The following is a 21,154-nucleotide window of genomic DNA, read 5'->3' on the forward strand; positions in this document are numbered from 1 at the left end:
TCAGTGTATTATTTGTGTAAAGAACAAATATGTAATTAATTCCAAAAGAATGATCAATGGTTTGAATCCACTTTTTTTTCGAGGAAACATCCAAGGGTCCTGTTGACAGATTCATTCAAAATTAAGAAAAGTAATACAAATGTAATCAAATTTAATTAGTTATATTACTTTGAGAAAGTAATTGGAAGAGTTACACTATTATTACATTTTCAACAGGGTAACTGTAAATGTAACTACATTTCCAAAGTAATCTTCTCAAAACTGGTGACGAGTGAGGCAAAACTACTAGTTGGCATTTTGTGCTACTAGTAGGGTCCAGGACACGACTATTGTGTGACATATGCCCATTAGTCGGGCATACTAGTTTTACTAGTGCAACACAGTAGTTTACTAGAAAGGTTCAATTGCGTTCCAATAGGCTAAAAGTGGCACTATAGAAAAAAAAATAATGTTCAAGTATGACACAGCTGTTCTACATATGTGTCATAGCTGGTGTGCCATCTTACTAGTGAGGAAAGAGATCATACTAGTACATGGACCTTAAGCTGGATATCAAGGATATCGAATATCCTGTATACTCATACTGCTTTTCATACTTATGGCCTACAGTATTTCACACGCATGCGTCCCCCTTTTCTGGATTGTTAAGTCTTAATTAATGGCCAAATAACGAGGCGGAGGATCTTATCGCTCATCCCTAATTCGGAGACTTGTGTTCCTTCTCCTCATAAAATAAGCTTCCATACTGTCGTCTGTCCAATAAAGGAATTCACGAGGAGCTGCAATTTGTTATATTGCTGCAGGTATGGTTTAAAGGGGGATCTTTTTTAATTGCATTTCAATGGATGTCTCTCTGTACTTGTGGCCAGATGCCAGGGGCGTAAAACAAAGCTTGGTTAACTATAACTACCCTTAATGTGGCAAATTTACCTGTAACAACTGAAGCTCAAGATCCTGTGTATGTCACAGAGGGCCAAGAAATGAAATCAATATGGCTTGTTTTGTATATATCAATTCTTTTTGTGCTATCTTGACTTACCAAACTGGTGTATCCGCAGAGCTGCGGGATGGAGAACAAGACGATTATGAGGAAAATTCAACCATCCCGCACAAGGACCCCATCTATGACAACGAGAGCCAACTTAGCATGTCAGGTCTGTGGAATGAGTGTGTCAAAAGAGTGCAAATAACACTCTTGATTATTATGATCACATTATTACAATAGAAACGCCAACGTCCAAAGTAAAAAAAATAAAAAACGTGTTTGAAGTCAGCAAATTTAGCTCAGCAACTTAGCTCAGTGACCATATCAAGGATTTAACTCCACACCTAACTCCATACCTGTGTTTTGCCCCTTTTTTGATGATGAATGATGATGATGTCACTGAACTGACGCAGTGATGGCAAACAGGAAGTGTGTGATGATAACCATAGAACAAAAAATGCAACTTATTTGGACATAGCAGAGGGTCTGATTGTACTGTTTGTGCACATCGAATCTACCACATTTAATTTTATGTATCATATTTGGACCATATTCAATGGTCCAGGCACCTCTAACGTATCATATTTAAACCATATGGTCAGTGCATCTGCAATGTACCATATTTAATGGTCTGTGCGCCTCTAATATGATATAATAAATTGTCTTATTAATTTAAATGTCTGTGTACCTCTATTGTACCACATTTAATGGTCTCTGCACCCTCGGTGTACCATATTTAGACCATATTTAATGGTCTGCACACCTTTAATGCACCATATTTACACCATATTGTCTGTGTACCTCCAATGTACACTGTTTAACAGTTTGTGCACGTCTGATGAACCATATTGAGACCATATGGTCTCTTCAACTCTAATATACCACATTTAATGTTCTGTGCACCCTGTATGTGCAATATGTGTATACTGTATGTTGAGTCAATAAGCAAAAGATTTGCTGTGAAACTTTCTTTGCCAGAAATCCATTTGTGTTGATATGTGGACCACAGACCCTCCAGCTTGAGGGAGGTCTGCACGCTTACTGTTGTGCTCCCTTACGCATAAAAAAAGATTTGGAATCTGCAGCATGTTTTCTCAAAGTCAGTCAATGGACAACTTCACACAAACAGATCAATTCATGTTTAATATTGTGTTGTATTTTTTTTATTTTATTATTCACAGAAGGGGAAGGTCCAGGCTTTGGTCTTTTAAATACAAGAAGAAAGGTAAAAATGAAATTGTGTGTCCCTTTTTTTTTCATCATCTTGCAAAACCCCCATATATTAAGCTCTAAATAGCATATGTGCATGAACCCTTTATACATTATATTAGGTGCGTCCGAAATGTTCCAGGACTGGTGTCACAAAAGATATACAATATATCAAACCCAAACTACAAGTTTTCCTCTTCGAAGTAATCCCCCTGGGATCTAACGCACTTTCCCAGCCTTCTCTGCCATACAAGCACTCCTGGACGTATTTTTCTGGAATACTACGCATGACATCTCGTAGTTATTGTGTCTCTTTTTGAGTTGCAAACATTCCATGTTGACATTCTCCTTGTCCTGATTTTATCACAAATGTTGTCCTTGAATATAAATGTAATAGTCTTCCAAGCTGGCTCAACGCATAGTGGTGGGGTCCCATGATCGCATGCACTACACAAAAACAATACAAATGGAACACTGGCTTGAAAATGCAGACTTTCAAATGTAAACAGGCAAGACCTGACAAAAGTCTAATTCGAGTCTCACAAATACCAAGCCAAAGTCAAATACAGTCTTTCATAAGTTTTATCTGAGCAAGTCCCAAGTTCTGTCCCAAGACAGTTGGTGAGAATAAACTGTCCTTCACCTCTTCCTTGTAGTATGTGAAGCCGATGGACTTTTGCGAGGAGGTACGTGCCCACAGAGATGTGGACGCCTTCCTGGCCCAGGCAAGCGTCATTCTGGACGAGGGAGCGTCCACTCTGGACGGGGTACTGAGGCGAATGTTAAGTTGTGTAGTGGAGGAAAGCCACGTGAACCAGATTATGGACTCGCTGTTTACAGATGCATTAGGGAAGGACATGGATGGTGAGAACGTTAAACTTGAAATGAGACACCAAGTGATTTGGAATTGTATCATTTCAACTTGTTTTGTTTGTACGCCAACAGTTCATCTGCTGTCAGAAACCATTCAGGGGGTGACTATGACAACGACAGGCATTCATTACCAGCAGTCCTGGCTTTGCATTCTGTGAGTTCATGTCCGTGACGTTGCCTTGATAGCAGTAACTCTGTGCCTCGACAGTTCCAGCAGGGGATGCGGTATTGCTTACGTGTGCTTAGTGGGCATTAAACTGTTGGCAACAAGTGTAAAAGTGGTGGAAGCTAAAATATGTTTTGGGGTTTTTTAAGGTAGTGCTGATGGTTTTCACCACAGAACATGTGGGGAAACACCTCAAGTGCAAAATTAAGTTTGAAGTGATGGAATTGAAAGTGTTACGCCGCTTTTCCATTACAAGTTTCAAAATGGCCTAGCCCCGCTCTGTCCCGGCCTCCCTGAGCCTGGCCTCCATTGCTTATCCTTTACAACAAGCACCAATCAAAAGTGGGAGGGATTGGAGCAGGTGACACTCTCGTTTCTTGTCACGCCTTGCATGTCTCGCAATATTTCATCTTCTGCCACGATGGACAAAAATGCCTGCACCTGCTCAGTCCACCATTAAACAAAAGCTGCTTTAAGCCAGCCTCACACTGCGCAATGTGGTCGAACCTGACTTGACCGGACCATCGCGTAGAGTTGCCAACGCACACCCGCACATGAGCGATTGCACAAGTGAGAACAGCGAGCCTTTAAAGGCTTTTGATGCTGTATATTCAGTATATTGTACTTTATCACATTTCTTAAACCATAAAAAGATAGATAAATAGTTAAGGAAGAAGCAGGTTGCTAAAGAGAAAGCGTGTTGGTGAGAATAAAAGCGAGAGTGGATATTTAAAAGGAGGCTCGCTGGCTCTAGTCATTTGAACGTCAACCATCAAAACATACACTTGCACAAATACAAAATGAAGATTTTAATACCACAAGCTGAAAAAAAGGTCGCATATGTAACCAGTTTGGTCACAGTCTCGAGCCCTGATCTATATCATACGGTCTGTGCACCTGCATTTTTACCTTCTAAATTTTCCTGATTTTGTGGCTAAAAACTCGCCCCGTGACAGGGCTGGGGCGTATACTCCGCTATATAAAAACCGAGTGCCCTAATTCCACCCAGTGGCCATTCGGTGGAATTCCACTTCCTTGTTCAAAAATAACTTCACCCAGTACAGTACCAGTACAACATGCAATTGGCCATGAAACTGCCCACAACTTGAAAAGATATGTCTTCCGTGAAATTAAATGTTTTTTGTGTTATTTTGGAAACATGTCGTGCCGTCTGGCGCCCACGCACATTGTCGGTATCAAAAGGAAGGTCAACATGTATTTGATTGACAGGAGGGGTGGGATTTTCAGAAGTCTCTTTTAGAGCTCTCAGCAACAGGCCCTCAATATCTGCAAACTGGAAGAATGTCTAAATTTGTGGCTATTTTGAAGCCTGGTTTCACGTACTTTGCAATTTTTTTTCATTCATTGTCAGGCTTGGGATGTATCAAATTTAGAGACATTTTTTTCTCCTGTTTAGTTGCACTTTAAATGCACTGGGGTACGCCTGTCGAAGAAATAACCAAAACCTGGTCAAGCCCGCTCCTTGCACAGTTACATCAAGTGCAGCGCTGGATTCGCGCTAGTCATGAAAATTGACCCCTATGTCTTAATACAACAAAAAGTAGGTACAAAAAGTGATCATTTACTGCCGTTGTTTTTCAGCTGCAATGTGAGTAGTCTACAGAAACGCCACGTTTGCATCGCACGTCTGGAGAGGCCGCAAAACTGGGGGGTTAACTGCTGTGAGGCGCGCTATGTCATCCTCATCCTGGCCCCACCCAGAACGGTAAGCACACCACCACTGTGAGATATCAGGTGTCCGTGGGAAATTGTCAAATTTCACTGAATTGGAGACAAAATTATTTACTCTATCTATGTTCATCTATGTACTGTATCTATGCCAGCGACGTATAATGACAGGAAGAAAAATTAAATGCTCTAGTGGATGGCAGAAGATACAGTACAATTAATTTATGTATCTTCCTGTTGGCCGGCACGTTGGTCAACTGGTTAGCACATCTGACTCACAGTTCTGGGGACCAGGGTTCAAATCCCGGCCCCGCCTGTGTAGTTTGTATGTTCTCCCCGTGCCTGCGTGGGTTTTCTCCGGGCACTCCGGTTTCCTCCCACATCCCAAAAACATGCATGAATTGGAGACTCTAAAATTGCCCGTAGGTGTGAGTGTGAATGGTTGTTTGTTTCTATGTGCCCTGCAATTGGCTGGCGACCGGTTCAGGGTGTACCCCGCCTCCCTAATTGCCAATATTAGTAGTGTAAACCCTAAATATAAATTAATAAATACAAATTACGATTATTTTAGCATGTATACATTATGCGACATTTTTGTTCGGTGGTGTGCTGTGAGAAATATCTATCTTGGTTCCTTTAAGGTTGCAAACTGCATGTGCAGTTGTATCTAATGAAGTATACACAATATACTGTACATTTCATCACCAACAAACATCCTTGTAACATTTCCATGCTCCATTGTTCACAGAAAAGTACCAAGTCAGCCATTGAAGTGGGCCGAACATTCGCCACCATGTTCTCGGACATTTCCTTCAGACAGAAGCTTCTGGAGACGAAGACCCAGGAGGAGTTCAAACAAGAGCTGGTCTGCCAGCGTCAGCAGCTCTCCGTAGTCAAAGAGAAGGTGGCCGTCAGCCAAGTGGATGACTACGATCCAAGGAGAGGCAAAGAACTTAAGGTAAGGGAAGAGACTGATCGAAACGCCACTATGAAGATACTGTATACTCTATTGACAAGCTAAACCAGTGGCTCTCTAACTGGAATGCTTCAAACCTGGAGGTCTTTGGGGTCTGCAACATCATGCAATAGATGATGTTGTATCCTTTAAAAAAGATTTACAGTACCCCTGTTTGAGGCTTCACCTTATCGTGGTGGAGGGGTTTGTGTGTGCCAATGATCCTAGGAGCTAAGTTTTCTGAGGCTTCATGCCTCTGATAGGGTCACCTATGGCAAACAGGTCCTAGGTGAGGGACCAGACAAAGCACGGCTCCAAAAACCCCTATGATGAGCAAAATAAATGGACATAGGTTTTCCTTGCCCGGACGCAGGTCACCGGGGCCTCCCTCTGGAGCCAGGGCTGGAGGTGGGGCTCGAAGGCGGGCGCCTGTCACAGCCCAAAAGGGAAACGTGGGTCCCCCTTCCCGTGGGCTCACTACCTGTGGGAGGGGCCATAGGGATCGGGTGCAGTGTGAGCTGGGCGGTGGCCGAAGGCGAGGACCCTGGCGATCCGATCCCGGTTACAGAAACTGGCTTTAGGGATGTGGAATGTCCCCTCTCTGGTAGAGAAGGAGCCTGAGCTGGTGTGTGAAGATTTGAACCCCAGTCCTCAGAACTGTGAGACAGATGTGCTAACCAGTCATCCATCCTCAGTTTTGTTTGCCGGCACGGTGGGCGACTGGTTAGCACATCTGCCTCACAGTTCTGTGGACCGGGGTTTAAATCCCGGTTCTGCCTTTGTGGAGTTTGTCTGCTCTCCCTGTGGCTTGGTGGGTTTTCTCCGGGAACTCCGCTTTCCTCCCACATCCCAAAAACATGCGTGTTAGGTTGATTGAGGACTCTAAATTCCCCGTAGGTGTCAATGTGAGTGCGAATGGTTGTTTGTTTCTATGTGCCCTGCGATTGGCTGGCGACCAGTTCAGCGTGCGACCAGTTCAGCGTGCCTCCCGCCTGCAGCCCGCTACCCTAGTGAGGACAGGCGGTAAAAGAAACTGGATGGATGAATAAATTAATTCATTCATTCGTCATCACACAATCCATCATTTTGGGGAATAATCCCTAAATGTTTTACAATGTGTATGTGATTAGACAGATTTGATTTTATCTGAACATATTTTGGTTGTATATTTTAAAATGACTGCCTTCATACCTTAGAAACAGGACTATAATCTTCAAAGAAAAAATAGAAACAGAATAGCTGTTAGTGAAATGCATAGACATCGCAAGTCATAAGCAAGTCAAGTCTTAAGCTTCAAGTTGTTGTTGTCATGTCTCTCATCTTTGAGTCTCATGTCGCCATTCTCGTTTTCCCGGTGTTATTCTAAACATAATCCTTGAATCCAAATGTAATAATCTCGGAGCTCCCTCCGTGACACTTGCTTCATGAATTGAGCTTTGAACTCTGCATCATTCGCATCCTGGTGAGGTTGAAAGGTTTGTGCAAATTTTCAAGAGTAATGAGGCAAGTCTTGCATGTAGTTCAAATCTAAGTCAAGTCTGATGAATACCAAGTCAAAGTCAAGTTTTTCATAAGGTTTTAAGCAAGTCCCAAGTCCTAAAACTGACAATTTAGGTCTGACTCAAGTCAAGTGGTGTGACTCAATTACCCTTCCTCTGATGGATAGGACCTATTACCCAATACCTGGTAGTTTAAAGATTGATCAGAAAGAAAGCGATGGCTGGAAGTTCACCATGAACTGTTTTGGTCACTTAAAGTGAAGGGTGTTTATTTTAATCGCTCTTCACCTTACAATTTACAATAACACAATATGCAAAAATTCCCTCGAGTGTCCTGACCACCTTAAAGTGAACTTTTTTTTCATTCCAGTGGAAAGATTTCTTCAAAGCTGGTAAAGGTGTTTACGACGACCTCCGCCGCCGCCTACCACTCTACCCTTCTGACTTCACAGACGGTAATTATTTTCCTCATGCTCTTTTGGCTCTTTTAAGTGTATCTTTTCAGCATAATGTTTTGTATCTTCTACCACTCTGAATGAAGGTATAATAGGGAAGGACCGCTCTCTGCTTAAGTACACCACCACCGCTATTTTCCTCTACATCGCTATTCTGCTGCCAGCCATCGCATTTGGTTCTCTCAACGATGAAAGCACAAGAGGGGAGATAGGTACTGCCTTGGGAAACACTTCAGAGTTACCAACACATAATACAGTAATGCTTTAGACCGCAGCTGTTAAAATCAAGGCCCGTGGGCCAGATCCAGCAAATAAAGTAAGCCTACTTCATGTTTCTTGCTAAATGGATTTATTCTTTTCATTTTCTTAAAAAAATCTGTACTGACATTGCAATTTGTCTTCACTTTTTTACAGATATTACAACCATATTTTTCACCAAATTTTACAATAGATGCATACCTGAATAGATGTATACCTAAATATTTGCACGCCAAAATTCTCCATGACTTCTGATCTGTTGTTAAAAATATATACAGTGTATAACATTCAGATTAGTCTGCCATTAGAGATCATCAGGTGTGCTGCAGGAAACTATCTGAAAAGTATTTTTTTTTTTTACTACAAACAATGTATCTTTGTTCATCTATCTATGACAATGATGTCGGCCTATTGTGACAGGCTGAATAATGAGATGTTCTTCTGCTAGATGGCAGCAGCACAAAAACAGCGAATATTAGACGCTAAGTTACCAGAACATCTGCAAATAGGAGAATTCGTAAATACAGAACGGCGAATATGCGAAGAATGACTTTGTACTATTCTGTCCATGAGACGCTCAGATCCAATAAATATTCCCACCAGTGAGTGGCGGTATTGCATATAACATTTCTTTCCAAGATCCGATGGAAGCAGTAGAAGACACTTAGCCAGCCGTTTGAAAACTATTGACAAACTTCATTATGGCTTTGTGAATGGGAGAAATGAGGCAGAATCGAGAGTCGACTGAGTTGCACATGGGCTGACACTTTTCAATAAAGCACTAAAGCCTTCAATATTTATACGAATCAAACCAGAGTTACGTCAATTAAACCAATACATTGTAACTATCTGAATGTTTCACTTTGTAGCGCAAAAGTTGGGCACGAGGTCATAAAGATTATGCACCCCTGCAATAGACCATCCACTGAAGGTAAATATATTTCACAGATGTTCAGAAGACCATCGTCGGCCAAAGCATTGGAGGCGTGATCTATTCCTTGTTCGCTGGTTCTCCACTCGTCATTCCACTGACCACTGCACCACTGGCCATCTTCATAAGTGGTGCGTACTCGTACACATCTTCGCTTCCAGTGAAATGTAGACAGAGGTGGGAGTAAGTCACATATGTGCAAATGATTATTAGTAAGTCTCAAGTCTTGACCTTCAACTTTCAAGCAAGGCCCAAGTTACTGTAGAAACAAAATCAAGCAATTCAAGTCCTCACTAAATTTCAAGCAAGTTGAGTAAAGAAATTACTTAAGCAAGTCATAAATCAAGTCATACAATCTTGCTCAGTCACAACATACGGTACATTCCGTAAATTCACCACTTCGGAATCAGTATCTGTATTTGGTTATCTGTACTAACACATTCGTAATAACATGTTTTTTTTGTTTTGTTTTAATGGTCCAGAAATCAGTCTTTATACTGTTTATTACTTCATTGTCATCTCATTTAAATGCATAACCCACATGAAGCTTTGTTAAGGTTTTATAATGATGGACAAAGTTACATGTTGTAGTTTTGACTCGCAAAGCGTGCATGTTGCAATTCTCTTTAAAATAATCATCCGTGAATACAAATATAATAATCTTTTGCGCTCCCTCCATGATACTCACTTTTCATGAGGTGGCCTCCGCACTCTGCATCAGACCATACTGGTGGGTTGCCAGGTTTGTGCAGACTACACAAAAAAATGACTCTTATTTAAAAAAACAAAACAAATGATATGCTGTTTTGTAAACAATGTCAAATGCAAACAGGAGTTTGATTGTGGAGGTTTGATTGTAGTTATCCGGGGCATCTGTGATGACTACGACCTGGACTTTGACGCCTTCTACGGCTGCATCGGCCTGTGGAACAGTTTGTTCCTGATTCTGGGAGGTTTATTCAACGTCAGCCTGCTGATGAAGCTCTTCAAACGGTAAATGCACAACACCATCCTTAAGACTCGGTAGACACCTCTTCCTAACAGATATTTGTTAAAAACTGCTCAATAAACCAAATTTTGACCTCAGGGCAAGGACTTTGATTAAAAAAAGCAGATGTTATGACTTCCTTTTTTACGCTGTAATGTTTAATTGCACTGGATTGTATTGTTATGTCTGCACACTTAGAAATAACCCTGTTATGGCTCTCTTTCTCCCAGCTCAACAGAGGAAGTCATTGCATTGTTCATCTCCATCGCATTTGTTGGGGATGCAGTGAAAGGCACGGTTAAAAGTGAGTCCCTTAAGTATATTTGATTATGGAGATAAACAGGGATGTGGAACTTGTATGTATGTATGAAAAATTACAATACAAAGGTTATTATAAAAAGTGTTTGGGCATTTTATTATTTTTTTCCCTCTCTATAACACTTGCTCTGAGGATCAAATTCTTAATCAATGACTAAAAATAATTGTGCATTTGTTCCACACTGGCTAGTTTTACTTTTGTTTTGTTTTTTTAAACTAAACAAGTTAAAATAAAAAAATACTTTACAATTAATCTTTAATTAAATAATCTTTACATCATAATTGCAATTCTTACCCACATACTAGTTTAAAATGAATTGAAATTGTTTTAATTTATTTTACAATTAGTTTATATTAAATAGAAATTAACATAAAAGGTACAATAAAATATTCAATAAATTATTATTTTTTCTCCACACAACCTACTGTAGTTTTAATTCCGCTACTGTGGAACCTCAGTTTTTGTGGTTAATCCATTCCAGAAAGACTGACTGACTCGTATAAACTCTAAAGCAATATTTAGGAAATAATGTAAAATAATAATATAATAAATCCAAATAATGTAAATCGAGACAAAAACAAACATTTGAAAGAGAACAACTGTAATTTAACATATAAATCAGTGTGAAATAAATATAAAGGATAAATGAAGTGGATAAATGAGCATTTACATCACTTTGACCTTTATTGAAGGTCAGGGGCAATTCTCGGACAAGAGATTTAAAGGTGCTGAGATGCATTTTAGGAGTGGTCAAGAATTGCCTATGTCAGTCAGTAAGCTATGCAGGAGCACCTTGACTTAAACGATATCACATGCGCATGGCACAACAACTAACTTCTCTCCTTCCGACCACCTGAAAAGTTTCCTATAGCAAGAAGAAAACAAAAAAAAAACGTCAGCTAACTCCTACCTGACCACGTAAACAGTGAGGTATGACTAAATGCAGCAAAAATGAAGACTGGTAATGAAAATAGTTTGTTGGTACTGAGTGGGTAAAGTTATGGAATCTGCCAAATATTCTGAAACCAGCCATTTTGACCATATCACAGGTCTTGCTCCATGTTGGTAGAGAGCTGACAGCCCAGTCAGGCAGAGGTAGGAGAGTTTAGCTGGAGCAAACTGTTTTTGAGGCAATGCAGGGGTTGCTGTATTTATTTATTTATTTATTTTTGCTAAAGCATTACATACTATGGCTTTACACTTTTCTAGGTTGTTTAAAAACAATTTACAGTTATTGTTTTTTTTTTTTTTTTAATCTCTCAAATTTTAGCGGAGACATTTTTTTTTAATTTTCTATAGGGTTTCTCACTTTTTTATATAAAATGTCCTGTCACTAGGAACTTTCTATCACATTTTAAAAAGGGTTCAGCAGATGGCAAGGTGAAATGCAAGCTTTTATTTACTGTACGACTCAAGGCAATTCGACGCCTCTCGGTCGACGTTGGGGCAACATTAGCATGATATCCTGTCAAAAGTCAGGTCCCAGAAATAAAAGCACACGTGTATAATAACAGTTTCGCCCACACTTTATCTGGCTCTATGGTGACTTATTGAGCAGTTTCCCTCAAACTATTTTTTGCTCGTTTATTGAGTGTGACTGTTAAATAAGCCAACATGTGGCTGTGGTGAAACTTTGTGTGCTTTTGTTTTGAAGGCCTGACTTTTGACACAATGTGATCCTCAGATGTTGCCTTGCATTGTGGAATACGCCTTGCTGTTTGCTGAACCCTATTTACACAACTTACAAAATGCTTAGGATGAATGTGTATCAATTCCGAGAAATGAATGGCCGGATCACACTTTTTTTGGTTCGAGAACCGAGCGGATGTACGAAATACGTTAGAAAATTTAGACCAAAAAATAAAAAAATAAAAATTGTCAAAAACAAAAACTTCGAAGTAAATACGTTAAAATACTTACACACTTACATATAGTAATTCTAATTAAATGTTATTTTTTTTAATTAAAGGTTTTCTTATTTTAAGTTTTTATTTCAAACACTATATGATATTATATTTTAAATTAATTAGAAATAATACGTAATTTTATGATAAACTAGAGGAATACTCAATGAAATAATTGTCTTTTCCTCCTTTTCCTTCATTCAAGTTCATCCATCCATCCATCCATTTTCTGTACTGCTTTATCCTCACAAGGGTCGCAGGCTTGCTGGAGCCTATCCCAGCCATCTTCGGGCGAGAGGCGTGGTACACCCTGAATTGGTCGCCACCCAATCGCAGGGTACATAGAAACAAACAACCATTCGCGCACAGATTCACACCTCAGGGGAATTTCAAGTCTTCAATCAACCTACCATGCATGTTTTGGGGATGTGGGAGGAAACCGGAGTGCCCGGAGAAAACCCACGCAGGACATGCAAACTCCACACAGGCGGGGTCGGGATTTGAACTCCGGTCGTCAGAACTGTGAGGCAGATGTGCTAACCAGTCGTGCCGCCTCGTTCAAGTTCATTTCCATTTTTTTATTAAATATAAATGAAGTAATCGAGACAAAGAAATAAGTAAGTAAGAAATGCATTCAAAGAATGTAAGAAATGTGTGTCTTCCCCAAACACTTAAAAAAATGTAAATCAATCATTACAAGGCAAAATATTTTTAAATGTAAGATTCAAATGAAGCATTCTCTTTCCTCCCTAGTTTTCAAACACTTTTTCCATGAGCCCACTCTGGCGACTGCAAATAGCACGCTGGTGCTTCACGAAATCACCGAGGTTCTGGAGAACATGAAGAACCATACGCTGGGCCATGACAATGCCAGCGGGGCCCTGATGACGGAGCACGCCGAGGGGCACGCCTCCGTCCTCCTGCCCAAGTCTCTGGTGATTTGCTCCAGAGAGATCCCCATCCTGTGCCTTCTGCTCATGCTGGGCACCTTGTGGCTGGGTTATGCCCTCTACCTTGTCAAGAGGAGGTAGGTCAATGACTGCATCCTGTCCAGGCTGTCCCACACGAAGTATGCAGTGGTCAACAAATGAGCCACACTTTATCACTTATTTTTGATGACGGACTTTTAACTAAAAAGATGCTTACAGCTGCTGGAAAACGCAAAGATGCAAGAGTGGTAGCAGTAGTAATAGTATTAACTGTTAGCTGATCTGGTAACTACATAAAACTCAGCGTTGACCACACACACATGAGAAATTGTGATCATGAATATTGAACAGGTTTAACCTTTACGATCATTGGGCCAGGCAGTTTTCTGAGCAGATCGGGGAGCAACACACCCTGGCACACCTCACTGAATAATCCCTCAGGTCAATCTTTCAGGGGCATCCAAAGAACGGGTCTTTGCTGACTTTGAGAGCAAGAGGGCTACAATTCTTAAATTTGTCGCTGTTATCAGTGCTTCTGATTGTGTCAGAGAGCGCCTAGATGGTTGATCAGTGTTAAAAAATGAACAGGTCTCTTTCACAAACCAAGGAGAGTTATCCTTTGCATTGGTGGTTGAGTATTGGGTCCCGTTTGAACAGTAGATAAATATAGATATAAAGTGGATTATTTTGTCCTCATGAAATCAAGTGGAGCGAATGAGTAGCACGAGTAAATTCCACAGCACCTTTACCGCTTTATATATTCCATCTATCACCGTATGAAAGTGGATTATTTCACTTTCCACTGCACTCCATTTTTCTGGCAGCCACTGTGACCCATTTGTTTCAGCCACTTGACACGGCGCTGTGATGTATGAAAGATTCATTTCTCTCTCACAGCTTGTTGTGGCAGATATTTTCTTATTACTGCAATAAACACGGCGGCACGGTGAGGTGTCTCACAGTCCAACGGTCTCGTGTTCGAATCTCGTCTCTCCTGTGTGGACTTTGCATGGACTCGGCTTGGTTAGGCTCCAGCTCAGCCGTGACACAAATTAGTGCAAGCGCTATAGAAAATGATGGACGGATGGAATGAAAACCGATATACACCAATAGTAGGGTTAGAAGAGGAGAACAAGAGATTGGAGCACATGTGTAATGGAGTATACAAGGTCTCCTTACTTACTTAAAATGTGATCAGGGATGTACAGCTTCCGGAGAAATTTCAGGATGAACTTAAAATGCACAAAAACCTTCACGGGTAAACGTAATTTGACCTTTTCTAAACTTTGAAATGTCCAACTGTTCAATGTTGCAGTCCTTTTTGCACTACTTGCTGTTCTTAAACAAGGTCCTGAATGGCGAAATTCACAACAGGTGTTTGAGCCATGAAAATTTGACTCTTTCAGTCTCTGCGTCTCTCTGTTACCGGCTGATGACACTCTGACAACATCCTGTTAGAAGCCTCGCAATGATGACGTACTGTTCATTAGTCGTCTGCTGTCATCTTGGTCTCATGAGGTCAAAATGTAAGCGGCATGGTAAAGAGAACGGTTTAAATACATACACTACTGCATTGGAAGTTTTATGTGCAATTAAAAGTAGAAAACCTCAAATAAAGTAGAATTTATAGTGAATTTTAGATTCATCCTGAAATATCACCCAAAATTTGAATTTCCCTAACTTTTTGTAAGTAGTGTATAATTGTTTCTTGATATTAGGTAATGAGCCGCATGCTGCTTCACCAAGTCTGTAGCCAAATACTTTTCGGATCAGATGTCGATGCCTGCTGTGGCGAATTTCCACAGCTGAATTATGCGCCCTTTCTTTTTTCCTTCCTTCAGCCCATATATGAACGGCAAAATCCGAGAAGTGGTGTCCGACTGCGCCTTGCCCATCGCTGTGCTGGTTTGCTCCTTCATCGGTTCCTACCTCTTCCTCGACATAAAGCGTAAGCATCCGTCTCTTTAGCTTTTTTTTTTTTTTTACCATGTAAAAAGTGCCTTAACGGGTCTGACGCTCTCGACAGTCCCCGTGTTTAGCGTCCACAACGGGCCGGTCTTCAACTACCCCCCCTTCGACAAGCTGTCACGCCTGAACGCACTGAGCGCCGTGGGCCTCGGCTTCCTCCTCGCCTTGCTCATCTTCATTGACCAGAACATCGTCATTTCACTCACACACGTGCCGGAACACAAGTAAGAGACAGGTGCTGTTTTTGTGCGTCTATGCTGGAATCCAATTGTAAACAGTCTCATGAGATCCAAATACGAAAGCAGAGGTATTGAATCTAGGGCCGGGCCATATGGCCATAAAATAGAATCTCAGGTTTGAGATTCTGGTTTTTTTCCCCCTTTCATTTATAGAAAAAAGCAAATTACAACGACATTATTCAAAAAAAGGTTTTTCCTTTTGTTTTTTCCTCATGGGATTTGCTTTGTTTCTTCTAATACCAAACAAGCTTTGAAACTGTTTTGTTCCCCTGCTTCTTTCCCCTTGCATTAACTTGGATAAACTTCCACAAAAATAAATATATATTTTTTGTTTACAATAAAAATAAGTGGGGAAACATTGCTTTTGTCAAAACATGTATCTACTCCTAATTTAACAATAACAATTTATGTTGCGAGTTCTCACACTGGTAGCACATACCAAAGGTCCAAAATTTAGGACATGTTTATAAATCACAGCTTTTGTCACATAAATGCGAACCATGTCTGTGGCAATATTCAACGCGATTTACTCTGTGATTGCCATCCACCAGGCTCCTTTCTTCTCATACAGAAAAAAATGGGAAAATCATTCCGCTCAGTTGTCTGGTCCTTAGTAGGCACCTCAAACATGCCTACATGTTTGAGCTGCAATAAATATAACTGCCTAAAGCCTCCGGTGGCTGGAATATATCCCATCGTCGCCACCAGCTAGCTCGTCACCGAACAGGTGTCCGGGGCTCCTCACGGCCAGCGGTCAGGTGGCAGGCTCGTGGCATTATCTCCTCTCTTAGGTATTTAAATAGTGACACCAAACTGTTCTGTAAATTGTGACATCAAGGAAAGATGCATTTTTTTCAGGTGCAAGCATAGCTAACTAGATAGCCAGCTAACTGCAGTGGTGAAAATTGGCCTTAATAATTATTGCAATTGCACTGGATAACCATTGACGTGAACAAAGTCACTCAAGTTCGGGGACGACTCATGCTGGATGGGTCACTGGGTGCAGTTTAAGCCCCCCCCCCAATAAAAATCAGGAAAACTGCAATGGTTTTCAAACAGTTTGAAGCTATATCACCACAATTTCCTCCTCAAAATCTTTGCACATTTTTAGTAACTATTTGATGTATTTAGAAACAAATCTCTGAATCCACATTCCAGCGTCTGTAAGTATTGGGTGAAGAAGTGGAATGATGATCAAAGAAAACAGCAATGTATGAATTTGTCCGTTGCAGGCTGCTCAAAGGCACGGCATTCCACTGGGACTTAGTGCTGACGGGCCTCATCAATATCCTCATGTCCTGTCTCGGGTTGCCATGGATGCACGCTGCCTTCCCGCATTCCTCCCTGCACGCCCGTCAGCTGGCCAAAATGGAACAACACGTGGAGAACGGCCACGTCTACACCACGTGCGGCAACTTCCAAACCTCAAAACACGACACAAAACAAGCGCTATTATCGCGAAGCTCTTTAAAAATGATACTTAAATCAGACCAGTTATATCGCAGGTTGGGAACCTTCCTCCTCGCCACTATTGTATAATTTCTTTTTCCTCTGAGGTTTTTTTTTTTAAATTTATTTATTTGAATGGCAGGCTGGATCAAATGCTCTTGTGGTCCATATAGGGCCTCCATATAGTGTGTGTATGTGTGTGTGTGTGTGTGTGTGTTTAAACAAGGGTTCAATTCTAAAATATTTCATATGATGTAATTAATTTGTGGATAGTGCTTAAATGAAACTAGAACATACTCTTCTTAGAAATAAGAACACCCACTCATCAAAACAAAATCCAGGTTGAGACTGTACGTGTGCCAAAATATGCAGACAGGACGTTACACTAAAACAAACGTACCGAAAAATAATGGTGATGAGAACCTTGAGCGAGATCAAGCGAACCATGTTTTTAGAACACAATGTAGTGATCATCTTGATTGTCTTGGAATGTTGATGATGAGCACCTGAAGGATTCCTGCATGTCTGTTGTCTAAATGTCTCATAGCATCGTCAGCGTGAAGGAGACGCGTCTGACCTCGCTGGTCGCCAACATCCTGATCGGCCTGTCGGCTTTCATGCTGCCCATTCCTCTCCAGTGGATTCCCAAGCCCGTCCTCTACGGGCTCTTCCTCTACATTGCCGCCACATCGCTCGACGGGAACCAGATGGTGGACCGCGTGGCCCTGCTGCTAAAGGAACAGGTGTGCAGAAATCAGCCTGTTTGGATGGCATTTTGGTCATTTGACAGACAAAACGGTCGCCATATGCTGGATCAGGTGGCACTGACCCCACTTGGCCCCAATACAAGCGGACCGTTTTCTTGCTGCTCTTAGTCTCCTCTTGAATAAAACTCAATAAGTCAATACAATACAGGAGCCCTGTTTGTCCTCCATTGTTGTTGTTTCTTGGTGATAGGAGTGTGAAATAAGGAGATGAGAAGCAGCTCGTAACCATGTGACTTTTGTTGATGTAGACGGCCTATCCCCCCACCCACTACATCCGCCGTGTGCCCCAGAGGAAGGTGCACTACTTCACCGGGCTGCAGATGATCCAGCTCATCATCCTGTGTGCCTTTGGCATGTATCCTCTGCCCTACATGAAGATGGTTTTCCCCCTCCTGATGATCTTGCTTGTCCCCGTCAGGTGAGGGGAGTCAGACTTGTATTTCTTTCCCATTGTTGATGTGTGAAAAATGTTGAAGGGGCACAAAACTGTAGCTGAACTATATCGCACAATATCATTCTGGCCTGTGGCCGTCAAAATAATATGGTGTTGAAATGCTTTTAAAATATGTGGTCAAAGTCACCATTCTGAATTTACCGAAGCAAATTGCCCTTCTGTTGGATAGAGAGCTGTTTTGCCGTCATGACGGTAAAAAGCTTTGAGATCTTTCTTCTCAAAGTCATACTGACGTGTGCCTGTTCATGTAAATAGCCGGTTATAGTTTTGCTTTTGCTTGTTTATATACTGTAAATAGCCTGAAGGACATTTTCATTGTGTGTAAATGGCAGACGTTTACATGTGTTATCCCTGTATCTAATGGATAGATGTTTGCATTTTCAAGAAGCGACAGCGGTTTTCTTCATGTGCTTATATAAACTGACAGACAGATGTTAACTTTGAACCATGACTGTATTGAAATGGACAGACATTTGCATTGCATGTGAATGGACAGACTGACATTTCCATAATCTGCATATGCAAAGAGATCGACTGATGTTGGCATTATGTGTATGGGAAATGGAAGACTGACGTCTTCATTGCGTCATCGTGTGTCTGTGTGTGTGTGCGTTCACGTGTGTGTGTGTGTGTGTGTGTGTGTACATGTGTAAATGGGTACATCTTAATTCTTTGTATATAAATGAAAAGACATGCCTTTATGTTTGCATTGACTGTTTAAGATGGATTCCAAATGGACCGACGTTTTCATTATGTATTATTCATGTAAATGCTCAGACAGGTATTTGCATCAGCGTGTTTAAATATAAATCTAGACCTGCATTATTGGTTTAAGTTAATGGACATATGTTTGTATTGCGTGTATGAAAGAGGTCTAAATGAGCAATTTTTATTTTTTAATTTTTTTTTACACCAATATTTCCATGTGACAATAATTGTAATATTTTTTTCTGTGTGTTTTGCTTCAGGATCAGCCTACTTCCGAAAATTATTGACGCCAAGTATTTGGACCTCATGGACTCGCAGCACATGTAGAACGAGAGAGCATTTAAAAAAATAAAAATAAAAATAATTAAATGGAAGAAATGGACTCTTGGTATACCTGCATTTGCTTGTCAGCAATCATCATAATCATTGTTAACCACGTCACAAAACATTTTCTGCAATCTAATCAGTCACTTGCGAGCGAGCACAAACAGCCACGCAGAAAAAAAATTATATCATTCAGAATTACTTTTTTCAATTTTGTATTATTTGTCTGTGCATTTAACATTGGTTTTGTTCAACATCTGACACATTTCTATTTGAGCATCACTTGTGCAATACAAATTGTTAAAGTGTCCTTTTCGTACAATAAAACAATTAATCATTGAAATGAAACGAACAACCCCTGTGTTGCTCACTTTTCTCTCGTTTCAAAATGTTTAATTTAAAGTATGTATGCAATGTGATGAAGTATGTTATTAAATAGAGAATTGTCTCAATGTAGTTGCAATTTGGGCAACAAATCGAAGAATTGTTAACAAATGAAGCCCTTCCAAGGAGTTAATTGTCTTTTTGGATTAATTTGACTGAGCAAAAACACACACCCCGCCTTGGAGTGTTGCGTCAAGCTACTCCTGTAGATGGCAGTACAAGCCTAACAACTGGATGGTGTGCGAGTTTTGTTGGCCTAAGAACATGACAGAGTAATTTCTAGGATAAGGCACAAAAATGGCCTCGGCTTTGCATCAGCTGCTATTAGAGTGAAGACTAAGCAGCCGTGGATTTAACTGTCAGGTGCTAAATTCCACTGACTGACCTTGCTCATCAAATCTAGGAACTAATTGGACATTAAGCCCTAATTTCCACACCAGTACGCTACAGTAAAGTAAATGGACATATGTGTATCGATACATCATTGAAGCAAGTACACACATACCAACAAACATCTGGTTTTAGGGACGAGACTCTGGCATGTCAGTGGAGATATTGTTACGTGTGTGGGGTGTTGCTCATCTCCATTATACTACACACTACATCCACTTGCATTTGGGTGGGGGGCTTTTTTGTGTGTCCTTTTTTATGCCACTGCAGAAACGTACCAGTGATGGTGAAGAGGAAAGTGTGATGACAAGCATAGACTAGACATACATTTTCATTGTGAATGTAAATCAAATTGCTGGCCAGACAGATGTTTGCATTCTCTGCATATTGTTTTCAACAATGTACAGTATGTCTGTGGTTGTGTACTTATGTAATTGGGCAGACAGACAGACAGTAGTCCCTCATTTATCCAAAATGAGAAAGCCCCCCCCCCCCCCCCCTCCACTGCGCCCCACATGAAAATTACACAAATTATTCGCCAAATTATCAAATTCTTATATTTTTGTGTAGTTTCTGCACTTTAATGTTTAAGATCATCAAATGTAAATATCAGACAAAGGTAACCCAAGTAAACATAAAATAGGGTTTTAAAATGATGACTTTATTTATTAAGGAAAACAATATTTAAAGCGGCAGCACGGTGGAAGACTGGTTAGCACATCTGCCTCACAGTTCTGAGGACCGGGGTTCCAATTCCGGTGTGGAGTTTGCATGTTCCCCCCGTGCCTGGGTGGGTTTTCTCCGGGCACTCCGGTTTCTTCCCACATTCCAAAAACATGTGTGGTAGGTTAATTGAAGACTCTAAATTGTCACCATTGTCATGTTCTACACTGTGGTATCTGAGACTTTGACTGTGTGCAGCTTTTAAAGGCATTGCCTGGCCTGTTGAGTGATGGGGCTGTCAGCGAATGAGCGTGTAGAGTTGGCTGTTGTTGCCTTGGGATAGTGACTGGCTGTTAACTGGCTAACTGTTCCCTTATCTGTGTGTTCAGTGCTTCTGGGAAAGCATCAGTTGTGGCCATGCAGCTAGTGTATGAATGTGCTTGCTACGTGTTTATTTTGTTCCTGTTTGCTCAATAAAGTTTATGAAAGTGCACTGGTGGCTGTGCCTATCCTTGACCACCTGCGGAGGGATATACAATTTGTTGTAACTAGGTTATATTAAATTAGCTTGCGACGTTTGCTGTTGTGTAAGCCAGTTCAGCTTTGCAGGAGACACGTTGCAATTCTTTTTATTTTTTTTGGAAGTGT

At 40.9% G+C, this 21,154-nt stretch overlaps 1 protein-coding gene across 4 annotated transcripts in view; it reads left to right on the forward strand.

Moving 5' to 3' along the window:
* The window catches only part of LOC133485015 (solute carrier family 4 member 11-like), a 35,398-nt gene extending 15,987 nt beyond the window's left edge, over positions 1 to 19,411 (forward strand). For 2 of the 4 annotated variants that reach the window (XM_061788316.1, XM_061788315.1), the window contains exons 3-19: positions 1,059 to 1,154; positions 2,851 to 3,058; positions 3,140 to 3,221; positions 4,836 to 4,959; positions 5,671 to 5,880; positions 7,747 to 7,831; positions 7,918 to 8,043; positions 9,038 to 9,151; positions 9,881 to 10,013; positions 10,239 to 10,312; positions 12,985 to 13,258; positions 15,002 to 15,108; positions 15,187 to 15,352; positions 16,600 to 16,773; positions 17,364 to 17,559; positions 17,832 to 18,001; positions 19,006 to 19,410. In XM_061788316.1, the coding sequence (XP_061644300.1) occupies positions 1,059 to 1,154; positions 2,851 to 3,058; positions 3,140 to 3,221; positions 4,836 to 4,959; positions 5,671 to 5,880; positions 7,747 to 7,831; positions 7,918 to 8,043; positions 9,038 to 9,151; positions 9,881 to 10,013; positions 10,239 to 10,312; positions 12,985 to 13,258; positions 15,002 to 15,108; positions 15,187 to 15,352; positions 16,600 to 16,773; positions 17,364 to 17,559; positions 17,832 to 18,001; positions 19,006 to 19,072 (2,406 nt within the window). In that variant the 3' untranslated portion in view covers positions 19,073 to 19,410. Of the gene's footprint in view, positions 1 to 1,058; positions 1,155 to 2,166; positions 2,211 to 2,850; positions 3,059 to 3,139; positions 3,222 to 4,835; positions 4,960 to 5,670; positions 5,881 to 7,746; positions 7,832 to 7,917; positions 8,044 to 9,037; positions 9,152 to 9,880; positions 10,014 to 10,238; positions 10,313 to 12,984; positions 13,259 to 15,001; positions 15,109 to 15,186; positions 15,353 to 16,599; positions 16,774 to 17,363; positions 17,560 to 17,831; positions 18,002 to 19,005 lie in introns of all 4 variants that reach the window. The other 2 variants (XM_061788313.1, XM_061788314.1) reach the window with 2 other exon arrangements.
* Positions 19,412 to 21,154: the final 1,743 nt, after the last annotated feature.

Source organism: Phyllopteryx taeniolatus, chromosome 10, assembly GCF_024500385.1.
Source record: "Phyllopteryx taeniolatus isolate TA_2022b chromosome 10, UOR_Ptae_1.2, whole genome shotgun sequence".
In the NCBI taxonomy this organism is placed as follows: Eukaryota; Metazoa; Chordata; class Actinopteri; order Syngnathiformes; family Syngnathidae; genus Phyllopteryx; species Phyllopteryx taeniolatus.